At 40.3% G+C, this 14,338-nt stretch overlaps 1 protein-coding gene across 1 annotated transcript; it reads left to right on the top strand.

Annotated features, from left to right (window-relative positions):
- Positions 1-462: 462 nt before the first annotated feature.
- GGH (gamma-glutamyl hydrolase) lies at positions 463-13,868 on the top strand. The gene is made up of 9 exons (XM_088540159.1): positions 463-617; positions 1,544-1,658; positions 3,221-3,271; positions 6,454-6,538; positions 9,277-9,415; positions 10,349-10,455; positions 10,573-10,663; positions 11,418-11,555; positions 13,664-13,868. Exons 1-9 carry the CDS (start codon positions 476-478, stop codon positions 13,783-13,785), a joined length of 990 nt encoding a protein of 329 aa, XP_088396285.1. The 5' UTR covers positions 463-475; the 3' UTR covers positions 13,786-13,868.
- The last annotated feature ends 470 nt before the right edge of the window (positions 13,869-14,338 follow it).

The raw sequence follows: 14,338 nt of genomic DNA, 5'->3' as shown, positions 1-14,338 counted from the left end.
TAGTAGTGTGATAGGTGGAGATGGGTGTAGGGTAAACAACATAAAAATCTGCAAGTGCATTATTATACTGTTGTAAGACCAGCAGTGCCTTTGAAAAAAAAAAAAAAACTTTTTGCTAAATCCTGATGCAAATATGATTTACAGTTGACCATAAGCACAATGTAATGCACTGTGTTTTATAATTCTGCACATATTCACATCATTATAACAATAAACCTTTTCTAGGCGAACCAGCAAAACTTGTCCGTCCTTAAAAGCTCTGACTTGCTTTGGGATAGTGTGAGCATTGCTTTTCCCAAGCGTTCCCTCTTCCCAACCCTTGCTCGCAGGATTGGACATGAAAGCTGCAGCAGCGGAACTACAGCTCCCAGCGTGCCCCGCGGCGCGCGGAGGTGGCGCGGCGGGGCGGGGCGGGGCTCGGCTCGGAACGGCCCGGGAACACTCGCCTCGGCTCGGCTCGGCTCGGCTCGGGGCCATGCGGCGCCGCGCGGGGGTCTCGGCGGTGCTGGGCGCCGGCCTCGCGCTGCTGCCGTTGCTGCTGCTGCTGCGCTGCGGCGGGGCCGGCGCGGCCGCGCTGCGCGCCCGCCCGCGGGAGCGAAACGAGAGACCCATCATCGGTGAGGGCGGCCGGCGGGACGCGCGGAGGGCGGCAGCGACGGGAGGAAGGGAGGAAGGGAGGAAGGGGTGCGCTGCCCCGGTACCGCGGCGCGGAGGTCCCCGCGGCTGCAGGGCTGCTGCCGCTCTGCCTCTTTCCTTACCTCTGCCTCCCCCTCTTCTTCCCCCCTCGCTCCCCCTCGCCCCCCCTCTTCCCCCCTCGCCCCCCCTCTTCCCCCCTCGCTCCCCCTCTTTCCTTTTATCTTTCATTTTTTTTCTTCTTTACATTATTTCCCTATTTTGTTCCTTCTTTCCCCTCCTCTTTTGCCTCTTTATTTCGTTTTCCTCCAGTGTGATCAGAACATTTTCAAAGCCTTTGCCATTTGAAGTATCAAATGGCCAGGAATAAACAGGAAAAGCAAGAATTGCCAAATGCGTGTTGTCTTGGCTTAGAGTTGCCTTTTCAGGAGTTTGTATCAACATATGTGTAAAACTGCATGCAAATAATTGTATCTTTTGATCCTCCTGAGGTGCCTGTTAAAACTGATGGGAAAACTTGTTGATTTCTACACGGAGTGAAAGCTCTCTCCAACCGTAGGTTAGATCACATCATCAGGACATGAACTGATAAAATCCTTGCTACTGACACCTGTGTGCTATTACAAATAACATTTGTTTAAAAAACCTAAAATATAGATCATCTATTCAAGGGCCTCTACTACTAAGCAGTTAAATAAAGCAGGGAAGTTGAGCCTTAATCTGACGTGTTTGGTAGCTTGTTGCAAGGCATCACGACTGACTTATCTCAGTTTTCTCAGTATTCATAATAATTTCAGGCACTAAATAGATAATGTGACATATAGGAAATTGCATAGTGTTTTTTTTTTTTTTTCTTCCAGTGTAAACATGTTGTTTGTATAATCCTGACTTTCTTTCTTGGACCTTCCAGGTATTTTGTCACAGGAATGCCACTTCGACGAGTTCCACAAGTTTGGAAGTTCATATATTGCTGCTTCGTATGTTAAGTTTTTAGAATCTGCTGGTGCCCGCGTTGTGCCAATAAGGTAGATTTTTATACTCTTACAAAAGGATGTTAATTGTTTAGCAGAAGGATGGTATCTTAGAGGCCCAGAAAGCAGCTGTGCTGATTTTCTGAGGGTTTTGAAGCTCTCGCAGGCTACTGGAGTGTGTCATGTTTAATATTTCTCTTTATTATCTTACCATATTTTTCAACATATTTAATAATTCTTTTCTATCTTGCAGACTGCATAGGGGAATTTTAATCTCTTGGTTTCAAAGTTATTCATTAATAAGAAAGTTATCCATTAATATACATTAGTGAGCCTAATGTATATTGCTGCACAAATGTGCATACCCAGACAGACAATCTCTTGTCACAATTTTAAGTCCTAGAACTCAAGTATTGGAGAAGGACTATCAGTATCCCCTGAAGAACCCAGAATCCAGCTCTGAGCATACTGTGCTTGGGCCTTTAGCTCCATATCTGGTAATATTTTGGCAAATGGGTAAAACGTAGCAGAGTAAATAACAGAGCTAAGGACGCTTCATAGCCAACAGGTAGCTATAAAAGACTAAATGCACTATGTTAGAAATAAAAATGATACTAAAACTCCTGCAGAAAATTGTGGTAGGTCCAGTAAAGGCATCAGGTGAAGTGCCTGAATTTCAAACTGTTTTTCCTCACGTAGCTGGTGGGGCTTTCAGATGCTTGCAGCTTCACTGATGAAACGGAGGTGTCTAATCCTGACAGCTAAATCAGCTGGGGTGAAGCTGGGTGCTTGGAATACACCCAGTGCGTCAGCCCTGCGTGAGGTTGGCTGTCAGTGCGTCAGCCCTGCGTGAGGTTGGCTGTCAGGGTCAGCATTGTGTTTTGCTGATGCTGAGGCCTTCTCACCTTTCCACCCCTCAGTAGGTCTTTGCTGAAGGATGGGTGTGACGCCCTGTTTGCAGCTCTGCAGGAACCGGAGCTGCCAGTCTGCAGGAAATAATAGCCATACCACTCACATGTTCTGCTTAATGAGTAGCTGCAGAGGGGTCGTGGGGCACCTAATCCTGAGCTGTACCCGCCAGGATCCTGTTTTCAGCCCTGCGCATCCTCAGGCTTCCTGAGCTGTTTCAAGTGAAACACTTCAGGTTTGCTGAGATGGTATATTTTGAAAGAAACCTCATTTGTGTAGCTAGGTATAAATTGGGAAATCCTGACTGACATTCACTCAGGTCAATAAAGTTTTCCCATGTAAAATTACTGTGAGAATGTACCCACGCTTTCTGTGTTTAAAGTCTTGCCAGCAATAAGCTTTGCAGTGGAGTTGGGAAAAAAAGCAGATCTGTTGGTGGTAATTGTTTAAACCCTTATTCATGTCCTTATTTATATTGGTTAATATTTCATTAGCTTTTTTCTTTCTTGAAATGAGTGACCAAACCTCGCCCTCATTTCTCAAAGTGAGGGATGTGACATGAGGAATTTCTGTAAGGCCTTTCCTTCCATCCATCTTTGGTCATTTCTGGAGGCCCTTTGTTTGGAACTAGATAAGCTTCTGCTTATCTAGTAGTAGTTCTTTTATGGTAACATGTATATTTCAGACCTGTTTTCTTGGTGTTTCAGATTAAATCGTTCAGATGAAGAGTATGCTAAACTATTCCAGTCTATCAATGGGTAAGTTTTGAGCACTGGCTTCCCACTGAAATGTCTTGTAGTTATGGTTTTGAGCTTTGTTGTGTTCTCAGGACCCCTCTCCTCCCTTTCAGGGGGGCTGTAAGGCAGAGATCACCACTTCATTCTGTGTCACTCCATCCCATTTCCTTCCTTTAAGAGCATGTCAGATAATCTGCAGCAGTTCCAAGACTCATCGTGGTGTCTCTTACACTTGTCTGCAGAGGCAGCATTGTAGTGGGGGACAACTGGCTATACTTTGCAAGGGAAATAGCCTGTTACCTCTATGTTAATTTATTTTCTCTTCCTCATTTGAGCAATCAATCACCTTCGTTTTGGTATCCAGTAGCACTTGCTGGATGCATCACCACTCTTAGGGCTGCCCTGCACCTACCTTCCTTCCACAGTCTTTTCTGCCATTCTTCTCTTCTTTTATTCCCTCCATCGCAAAGGTTTCTGATTTCCAGGCTCTGCTCTTGCTTCTGCCCTTGTTGTGTTCTCTCTCTCGTGCATCTTGCGTGGCCTGTCTTACCCACTGAGATTCTGTGGCTTAGGCCTTTGTGAGACCCCAACTTGTTTGGCGATCTGCAGCGACAATCCACCTGCTACGTTCTTATTGCACCTATATGCTGTTTCTTCTGAGATTGTTTTAAGTGTGAGAGGTTTTGATCTAATCTAACACGCTTTAACTGTGGACTAAGCAAAGTCAAAACCTTTTACACTTTTCTTGTGCTAAAACTAAAGAATTAAATCAGCTGACACTACCCTTCAGAGCCTTAGTTGTGTGTAGACATTTAGCATGTGATTAGGCTACTTTAGTCGTGAGATGAGCATCTTAAACTGAGAAGGTTTTCATTTAGTGTGTTTCTGTACATCTGTGTTAACCAGCATGAGTAAAACTTGCAGATTGAGAACTGTGACTGCTTGGGGAAAGAGTTGTCTGTTATGTTCCCAAGCGTGCCCTGTACGATGTGATTCTCTACAGCTTTGCGACGTTAAGAAAGTGACTTTTCCTCCCTGGAGAAGAGTCTTGTGTTGGAGACAGAGCGAGTTATTTCATCCCTTTTTCATGACTGCAAATCTGCCCTTGGCTGCAAGAACGCCCATTCCTTCTGCCTTCCTGTGTGCAGAGGAGGGCGGTGGGGAAGCACTGCCCTTTTTCCTCTGCCTTTCCCGTGGCCTGGAGCAGGGTCTGTGCTGTGTAGGTAGGCAGGGTTGGTGCATGTTTCCTCATGTTGCCCTCTGCTGTCAGCTAACGGCTTTCACCATAGAGCTATGTGTAAATAAGGAAATTGAAATAGGAAATAAGACCTCCGTGGGAAGATCTTTCTCTACTATGGAAATTTAGGATAAACAATATATATATTCATCTTTCATGTTTTAAGACTTCAGCTCCAGGTTTTTTATGGTCTGGAATTATTTTATTTATTACAAAATGGCTTCTTAAAACCTTGAATGTACTACTATGAGGACTGCAGTTTTATGAATGTAGCAATGTACTTTTGAAATTGCTTTTGAAATTCACAATGAACTCCTTCATTAGGACTAATAAGCTGGAGATATTTGGAATACACTTAGTTGCATTTCAATTTGCTTATCACACTGTCAGGCATTGCTTAATGGGTTACTTCCTTCTTGCACCTGAAGAACTGAAGCAGTTTTTTTTTTTTCTCCTAATTAATGTTGGGCAATTCATTATCTGTTTCTTTCACTCAAACTATGAGTTGAAATTTTCACCACTTCTAGATAAGAATCACCCTATCTATCTAATTCTTTTATGTGTGATTATCTTATTTGTCTGTTTCTCTGTAGGAACTTGTAATTTGGCTTAGTTTAAGAATACCTTAAGCTGTAATCATTTTCTATATTAGCAATGGAGTGTAAGGTGATGTGTATGTTTGTGTCTAGTGCTCTGCTATTCTCCTGAATTCATTTGGGCAGCTCTGTGCTTTAAATTAACCCAATCCTGAGTGTTTAAACACATGTTCACTCTGCAGATGCTGGGGACAGTTTGAGGATGCTGCTTATCCAGAGGTGCTGGTTAGCATCTCACTGGTGCAGGTTACCATTTCTGGAGCACAGAAAGGCAGTGGAAATCCTCCATCTTTTTGGTAAAAAGTCAGCAGCTGAAAAAGGTGGCTTGAGTAAAGCTGTTTAAGTCCCCTCTTCAGTGGGTTGGATAGAGCTCACACACTGAGTTCTACAGGTGTTCTTCCAGTTACAGCTGGAAAAGATTATTATTATTTTGTGTTATTGGTTGTCATATTAGAACTTGATTACTTTTCATGTCCCCATTTGTACATGTGAAATCTCTGCTAGACTGGTCTGTCTGTCTGTCTTTCTATTTTTGGTAGGCACACTGAGTACTACCATTGTTGAAATCATTTAGGGTGATGGAAAACCATTGTGCAATATTTCTTCAATTCTGTCTCAGATTGCTCTATTTCTTTTGACTATATTAGATTCTCTGCAGTTAAAAGTCACAGCTAAAGTGTAAGAGTTCTTTACTTTCCCACTTTTTACATGAACTTTTTGATCTGCACTCTCCTAAGAATTGTAGGGCTGCAATTATTATTTTTACTGAAATTGGGCAGGGGAATGAAGATTTGAACTAGGACTGTAAAGTAGTAGCGAGAACCAGCTAGAAGTCCCAGCAGGATTTGACAGAGTCATAGCAAGCAGCCCTTTTGTTTACCAGGTAAAATCTTTATTTTCCATGTATTTCTGTTTATTCACCTCTTCCTTACACTGCACTAGGTTTGGTCACTACTTTGTGTTTAAAAAAAAGCCTTCCTCAGTAAAAGCACATGGAGATTTAGAATGGGATCAAGATACCTGAATTTGTCTGTCTGCCTGAGCACAGTCCAAACTCCCATAGTAAGAGAGAGCTGGTCAGGACAGGCAGTGCAGCCTGCTGGGCTGTTGAGCCAGCCACCCTCTTAGAGCTCTGCTGCTTCAGGCTCTATGTTCAAGGCTCCACTGACCTCTCTGGCTAAATCTTTGCTGTCTCTAATAGTTGCTCAGATGCCTTTCTATAAACTTGTTTAATGTGGGTGTCTAGAGTTGTACCATGCCCTTAAAACCTCAGTCAGCTCTTTCTGTACACATCGTCCAGGTTTTAGTTTGGTTGATGGGTTGTTTTTTTTTTTTTTTTGCTAATCCGACTCTTGTCTGTTGCCTTGCAGGGTGCTTTTCCCAGGAGGCGGTGTGGATCTTAGGACTTCCAAATATGCCAAGGTTGCTAAAATCTTTTACCAGAAGGCATTAGAGGTAATTACTACGGAATAGTACAATAGTACTTGTTGTCATTGGTCAGAGATGAGTTGCCAGGAGGCTCATATAAATCCTTGGTAGCTTTAAGATTAAGACTCCAAGCACCTCTCATTTAATGTTGTCATTGTCCTAAACAGCAAGTTCTTGGGGTGGGAAGAGTCTTGTTCATTCCTCTTATCTAGATCTTCATCGCTGTTTGGAATATTAACAACATTAAATCTTGAATGAAAAGACACACACAGAATAAATGTAAAAGTCTCAGTCTAAATGTGGAATTTGAATTCCTTAGGAGGATTTCCCAGATTTCTCAAATAATGCAGTTTAAATAATATGTTATGGCCTTCCTTGCAATGTACGCTACAGCCACTGAAATATCTTTTCTTCCCTTTTTCCTTACCTGCTTTATTTTCAGCTGAAATTTATTGGAAAGGGTACCACAAAAATAACCGTTGGAAATTTTGCCTAATACTCGCACCAGTTATAAGAAACTATTACACAAGGAGGCCCTGGTTGCCAGTGAAGAATTCCTACCTTCTCTTGCCGTGGACTTTATTATAGCAGGCAGGAAGAACTTGGGCAATGTTGTTCCCAGCACCAGTCAGCTGTTGCAGTCCGTTGCTCAAGATCCCTAATGCTCAGTTTCTCTGGCACCAGTGTGCTTATTCGTACACACTCACGCACATCGTTGTCTCCATCTTTGATCCTTGTGATTATTAATCCGTTACCTTAAGCCTGAGTCTTGCTCCCCTTTTTGCAAGGCGAGGGCTCTCCCGGGCCTGTGAACGCGCTCCCTGTGTGAAGCGCAGCGGCGGTGTTGGTGTTCACTGTCTCCATGAAGGTTTCTGGTGGTTTTACTGTTAGTGTTTGCAGTCCTTACTATGAAATGTAGTAATTTCCTTACTGTGACAATGTCTGTGACATTTCAGAACAATTAAGTAAATTACATATGCCGTAATTTTATAACTTGAGGGGCAGGCTCAGTAGAGATGTGTATGTGTCCTTAAGATAATTGAAAGGGGAAAAATAATTTTCAGTTAATTGTAGGTAAACCTACTACCATATCTTTCTTTTCTAATCTTAATAATTTCTAATTCCTCCTCTCAATAATTGTTGTGGATTTTTTTGTTGTTGTTTTTTAATCTTTTGAGATGTAATTATCACTATAAATGATTGGTAGATTCACTAATGTGAGTTGTAAAAGTCACAAGTATATCAGCAAGTACAGAGTTACCTGAATTTTATTTATTTATTTGCTTATTTATTTTAAATGTACAAATGCTCTTTTTGTTTTCCAGTGTTCCCAATGAGAAAATATTTGATACTTCTCTATTATAACATGAATAGATGATATGAAATGTTTATGTGATTCAAGTCAATAGCATTTTACCATTGTCTTCAGTTAGTCAAAAGCTTAACTGACAGCTTTTCCCAGCTTTTAAATTAGTTTTTTAAAAATAGTGTCTTTGGTGTTTTTAACCTGTGTTTAGTCTCCAGGCTGGTATTTGTGTAAAGAGAAGCTAAGAGACCCCAAATATTTGTGGTTCAGTTGTAATTGTTCTTAAACCATAGACTACTATTTTATTCTTTTTTGTGCTGCTGATTTCTGTTCTTTTTTCTTCTTTAATGGTTTTATTCCTCACTTACATGAAAGAAACACCGTAGAATAGCAAGTTCTGGATCTTGAGCCACACATGACAAATGGTCCTGCAGATTGTACAGTACTACTAGCAGTCTTTAAAATTCTTCCGTGTTTTGCTCAAAGGAGTAGTAATTATCTGGGCTTTTATTACTGCCCTATCAATGCAGCAGTCAGAAGACATTGTTATTCTAAGCCCGTAATTTCAGCTTTTCTAAAATGTTATTTGAGCAGCAGCTCTTCAAAGGGGTCAGTGCTAAAACAAATTCTAGAAAGAAAAATTTGAGTACTCACATTTCACAGAAACACATGAGATCTGAAACATCTCAGCTTCTGAAGTGTGCTTGCTATCAGGAAGAAACAGTGCAAAAACACAGATTTCTACCGTGCTGTCTCAGCATATGTGCTTAGTTATATGATAGAAAGCTACTTTTATTCTCTTCTTGCTTCCCTCTCCTCCTTTTTCCTTTCTTTAGCAATTTTTGCACTTACCTTCCTTTTTTAATTCTTTTTAAAATGACTATCACTTTTTATTTCATGTTCTTTAGACTCACAATTTATCTGCCTGGAACACAGGTCCAAAATTGCTGGTTAAGCAAGCATTTGGTCTCATGACATGACATTAATATCACAGCCATGCTAATGATAAAATTTACATTTTCTTAATACAGATGGATGGCCACAGGCATTGCAAAGAACCTTCTCTATGAAATCATGATGCTGCATGTAAAACTATGGGTGGTAGTAAATAGGCTCTCCCTCAAAGCGATGACAGGTTGCTCTGTCCCTTCTGTTTTGCAGAAGTGTTGCTGTTTTGTGGGTTCTGTTTAGACAGTTCTCAGCATCACTTACTTGCAGAACAGACCCGTTGAATTGCTACTGACTAGCAATGGGTTACTGGGTTACTGTTTTGGCAAGCATCTGTATATCCTCTAGCTTTCCTATTTGTTCAAGGAAAATCTAAGGGAGTCAGTATGTTCTGTAGTAGCTTTACTTCTTAACTACACCAGAGAAAGAAAAAAGCAGTAGAGAGTTCTGTTCAGTCTCCCTTCTGTAGGTCTTTAATGCTCTATTTATTTTGTCGCTTTTTATTTTGAAGGCTAATGACAAAGGAGATTATTTTCCAGTATGGGGAACATGTCTTGGACATGAAGAACTGACATATCTCACAAGTGGAGAAATTTTACTTACTAATACCAAAACAAATGGATTTGCATTACCTCTGAACTTTACCTCAGGTGAAAAATTCTACTGCATGTCATGTCTGAATTTTGCTCAGATGTGTTGTGTTTTATTCCTGATAAATAAGCAGGATTGAATATTTTGGAGGTTTTCCTTTATTATCTTACCAACTTCTTTCTTAGTAGTTTCTTTTTTTTTTTTTTTTTTTTTTTTCCAAAGTCAGTGCAGTTCCATGACTTTTAAAGAAAAAAATGTGAGCACAAGCTATTTGGAACCAGTAGCACTCAGGGCAAACCATGGTTGTGGCTCTTTAAGTGATATGATAGTTTAAATTTATACAAATAATGTGGACTGAATAAAAAATACCCAGGTACAAAACCTGTCAAACTTGAGGAGCAACTAAACTTTAATTTTCCAACTTGCTTCTTAAATAAGAATGGAAATGAGCACTGTTTTCCTAATTGCACAGCATCAAGCATTGAAATCAGAGACTTAGAGGGAGCAGTACCACTCAGCGTCACAGGTGGAATATGGCCTCGGCTGGTATCTTCCGTGAGTTTGTGACTGGTCTGTCAGAGGACTGTGCGGAGGCCATAAATTCTGCTGCTTGTTGCCATTGTGAATGGACAGGTCACAAAAAGCAACTGGAGGAGAGTCATAACAGCATGCTGGAAACCCACTGGAGTCTCCTTCTCTGGAGATCTTCCAAACCCGCTTGGACGCAGTCCTGTGCCACGTGCGCTAGGTGACCCTGCGTGTGCAGGGGGGTTGGACTAGATGATCTCTAGAGGTTCCTTCCAACCTTAAGCATTCTATGATTCTATGATTCTGTGATTTTACTGATCTTCTCTGCAGCATGCTAAATCATGATTTTATGTTATAGAAACAATATTTTAGTTAATTTGTCTCCTGTCAGTAGCAGTCTGGTAACTGAGAATATCTCTTTTTTTCTCTCTCTCCTTTTTTCTTTTTTTTTTCCTTTGTAATAGCTGTAAAAAACAGTAGGTTATTCAAGAATTTCCCTGATGATATATTACATGCACTTGCTACTGAACCATTGACCTCAAACTTTCATGTGTGGAGCCTCTCCATGCAGGTATTTGATCATTTTATTTTATGAACACAAATACATTTGCTCTGTTTAAAAACAGAAATGAATGAGCATTTAACACATCCTTTTTATTTTTTTTAATTTATTTTTTCTTTATCACAGAATTTCACAAGGAATGAGAAGCTACGTAACTTCTATAATGTTCTGACCACTAACACTGCTGACCAGCTAGAGTTTGTGTCTACCATGGAAGGTAAGGAAAAGAATTCCTGTATAAGGAAGTTCCAACTCCATGTGAGGAAGAGCTTCTTTGCTGTGAGGGTGACAGAGCCCTGGAACAGGCTGCCCAGAGAGGTGGTGGAGTCTCCTTCCAAACCCGCCTGGATGCCACCCTGTGCCACATGCTCTAGGTGTCCCTGCTGGAGTAGGGGGGTTAGACTAGATATCTCTGGAGGCCCCTTCTAACCTCAACCCTTCTGTAACTGTATTGACTGTAACAAGGAAGCTCTTCTGTGGAGCTATGGTGGCAGTGATACCAATTCATAAGGCAAGCTTACTTTTAACACAGCATAGGCCCTGCCTGCCCTCTGTCTGTGAGGGTCATACTGTGTTTGCACAGGTAGTGAGCATAACTGCTTCCTTCCCTTACCTGTTGTTCATCTCCAGTTATGCTGTTGCTCTTCATCAGTGGGGCCCTTCAGTACCACAAAGGCAGGTGTACTGCGCTCCTCTGAGTGTGGTTTAGTCCCAGCCCAGTGCAGTGTGCCTCTGTTTCATCTCGCTGTTTGCTCATGCTCGCTCTCCTAAGATGCTCTCTACCTCATTTATTGTATATTGTATATTGTAACTCATACTGAGTTAACAGCAATTTCCCTCATTCCTTTGGCAGCAATGTGATGTTTCCATAACTTGCACTTTAAATTCTTTTTTCAAGGAGATTAAGCATATCACTCTTGAGGCAAAAGTGTCGCTTATGTGCTTTGGTGACAAGTGTTGGTTTCTTGCAGCTTACAAATACCCAATTTATGGTATCCAGTGGCATCCAGAGAAAAATGCTTATGAATGGAAGAACTCATCAGGCATTCCACACTCCCCATTGGCTATAAGAGCAGCATACTACATGGCTGAGTTCTTCATTAACGAAGGTAAAAACTCTATGTCAGTTCTTTGAGTGAAGTATTAGTAAAAATCCTTGGAGGAAAAAGACTCATATTTCTTCTGTCAAAGTTCAGCATCTCTTATTGCTTTATGAGAAGCTTAATCTACAAGTTTTATAGGTTTATATATAAAAAGGATTTTTTTTTATTTGTTTTTTGTTTGTTTTTGTTTTCTGATCCAAGAATAGATTAGTAAAAGTGACATGGAAAGGCTGAGCATTTCAGTAGAAATGGGCAAACTTTTTTCAGTAGGAGTCATGACTTTGCACCATCCTGAGGGATCTTTGTAGTATTTTAGTCTACATTGCATAAATAAAGTGGAATGAGGGGAAGAAAACTGCTCCATTTGTAAATTCCAGAGCCTTGCGACTTGAGTTTCTGGCATTAAATGTATTCTTAGCTTTGCTTACGAAACCGTAGCACCAAGATTATAGATGCTGCTTGGGCAAAGTACAGAGATGTGTTAAAGGGCTGCCAAAGGGTGAACATAGTTTATAGCTGCCAGGCTGCACAAGATGTTTTTGTTTTGCTGAGCTTTTAAGCTACTTGTTTATACCCTAAGAAGCTGTAAGCAACCAGGCTAGAAAAAAATGATAGTTTTTTAAAAAAGAAAAAAAATACTTCATCCATTTGCTGTTAATAAGTTTAAATAAGTATGATAAATAAGAATAAATAGAGAAGTATCTGAAGTGATCAAACTCATTTTATTCCATTCCCTGAAATCTTTAAATTGACACTCTTTGAAATTGTCTTAACTAATTGAATAAGACTATAAAGTCAATAAGCAGTAGCCTAATTGAGTTTGAGCCTTAGATCTATCTGTGATCAAAAGAACAGCACAAAGAAGGCACATGGTGCTTTAAAGCAGTACAACATGTGCTGACCTGGATAGAGAGAGTGCAGAAACAAAGGCTGTGCTTTACACAAGTTCAAGGCTCTTTTGTGTGCTGCAGTCTTGCTCTGCTTTGCAAGAAGGTGGGAAAATCAGGAGAAATTCCTCATTGTCAGTATCGATAAACCTCTTGTATTTTTTTAAAATTTTGATAGGGTACTTCGGGGATACACATTCTCCAGCTCTCCCTCTTTATTTTTGTAAGTTGAGTGTGTTTACCTTTGGAGAGTGATACTAGGATGCAGTATGTTCTCTAGCTCTGTTTGATGTGTTCTCTAGTGTCTGTCTGCACTTTGCTACTGGCTCGTTCTGGCCACTAGCCAAGTCAATCAATGTGGCAGAGCAGGCACCACCCCCGCGCTAGCAAGTTATGCTGAAACATAGTATATGTATGGATCTGTGCCCGTGTAGCTAGTTAAAAATACACACGTGTGGAGACGCACATAAACATCTTGTGCTTAATGCCACACTGATGTGGTCACCAACTTTTGCATCTGTTGTCCTTGAATTGTAGTAGAGCAAACCTATGTCAGTCAGCTTATATGTATATAGCCCCCATCTCATATATTGATTCACAAGGTATTCCTGGATAGCTATTCACCTCCTAAATCAATGGACAAATCATCCTATTTAATATCATAATGGTACAGGTGATTTTCCCCTTACCCTCCCTTCTTTATTAAGCTATTTAAGGCAGAATGCCTTCTTCAGTATTGAAAATAAACTGCAGAGGGATGAGGCAAACTGTTTCCAACTGACATATATATGGATATTCAGTAGGTATGATCATTTACTAACTAAACCTTCTGTTGAAATGCTTTCTCATACCCATCTGCTGCTAATTTTAACTTGTGTAGGGTTGTGCCCATGACAAATCAAACCAGCTTTTGATATCCTCACCAAATCAGTCTGTACCAGCAGTGCAGCTTTCAGGAGTCCTGTATGCTGATGCATTTCTCCTAGTATTGTGAGAGCTGCCAGTGTATCACAAATTCTTTTCTATAGTCTCGACTTTAATATAGAAATACTTCCATCTCCAGTAATAAAATACTACAGTGACCAGCTTTCTTGTCCTGTTTCTCTACATAATAGCTGCTGTAATTCTGTTTACTTTTATGCTATACAGCATAACTTACTTTGCCAAGAAAGAAGTTATCAAGGATGATAACAGAAAAGTGATCTGTATTTTTAAAATATTTTACAGCCCGGAAGAGCCTGCACAGCTTTCCCACTAAAGAAGAAGAAACAAAAGAGTTGATTTATAATTACACTCCGACTTACACAGGATCATTTTCTTCATTTCAACAAATCTATTTTTTTGATTGACTGCCTGTTCAAAGGTGCTGCATTGCTATTTGTAAAAGGAATTATTTGTTGCAATTTCATAATTAAGCTAATATAATACACTGCAGCTTACAGGGATTTATCATGTGTTTCTTTTGCGCTATTGAATCTAAAAATTTACATTTGGTAAGATGGTAATTGTCCTCGATCACACATTTAGATACAAGTCACAGATTTTTTTTTTCTTTTTTTTTTTTCCTCCAGGGAAGACATTTTCGGTATTTTGATTCTTAAAATGATTTAAGGTAGGAGACTTCCCATCTTAGGCTTGTTCTAAATACGTATGTAACTCACTTCTTGTTAAGGACTAGCTTGGCATTTGAAAAAAAAATGATCAAGTGATCAGGAAGCATTATAACAAAAAGACATAAAAATGACATGTTATATACCATTCATGAAACTTTCCACGGTACATTCAGCACTTTTTTGGAGCGCTTATATCTTGAGATCCACATGAGTATGAGAATGAAGTGTCAATTATGCATTGCAAACACAGGATAAAATAAATTTGGAAGGCATAATAAGTACTGATTCC

This window comes from Tinamus guttatus, unplaced genomic scaffold (assembly GCF_059628265.1).
Source record: "Tinamus guttatus ecotype Peru unplaced genomic scaffold, ASM5962826v1 Tinamus_guttatus_pri_ptg000056l, whole genome shotgun sequence".
Classification (NCBI taxonomy): domain Eukaryota; kingdom Metazoa; phylum Chordata; class Aves; order Tinamiformes; family Tinamidae; genus Tinamus; species Tinamus guttatus.
This window is presented reverse-complemented; position numbering and strand designations above follow the sequence as displayed.

What these genes read in the sequence shown, in the direction of transcription:
- GGH (XM_088540159.1), top strand. Translation starts at nt 476, where the DNA reads ATGCGGCGCCGCGCGGGGGTCTCGGCGGTGCTGGGCGCCGGCCTCGCG. An exon ending in TTTACCAGAAGGCATTAGAG is followed by an intron (nt 6,539 to 9,276) that starts GTAATTACTACG and finishes TTTATTTTGAAG; the next exon opens with GCTAATGACAAAGGAGATTA. An exon ending in TGTGGAGCCTCTCCATGCAG is followed by an intron (nt 10,456 to 10,572) that starts GTATTTGATCAT and finishes TCTTTATCACAG; the next exon opens with AATTTCACAAGGAATGAGAA.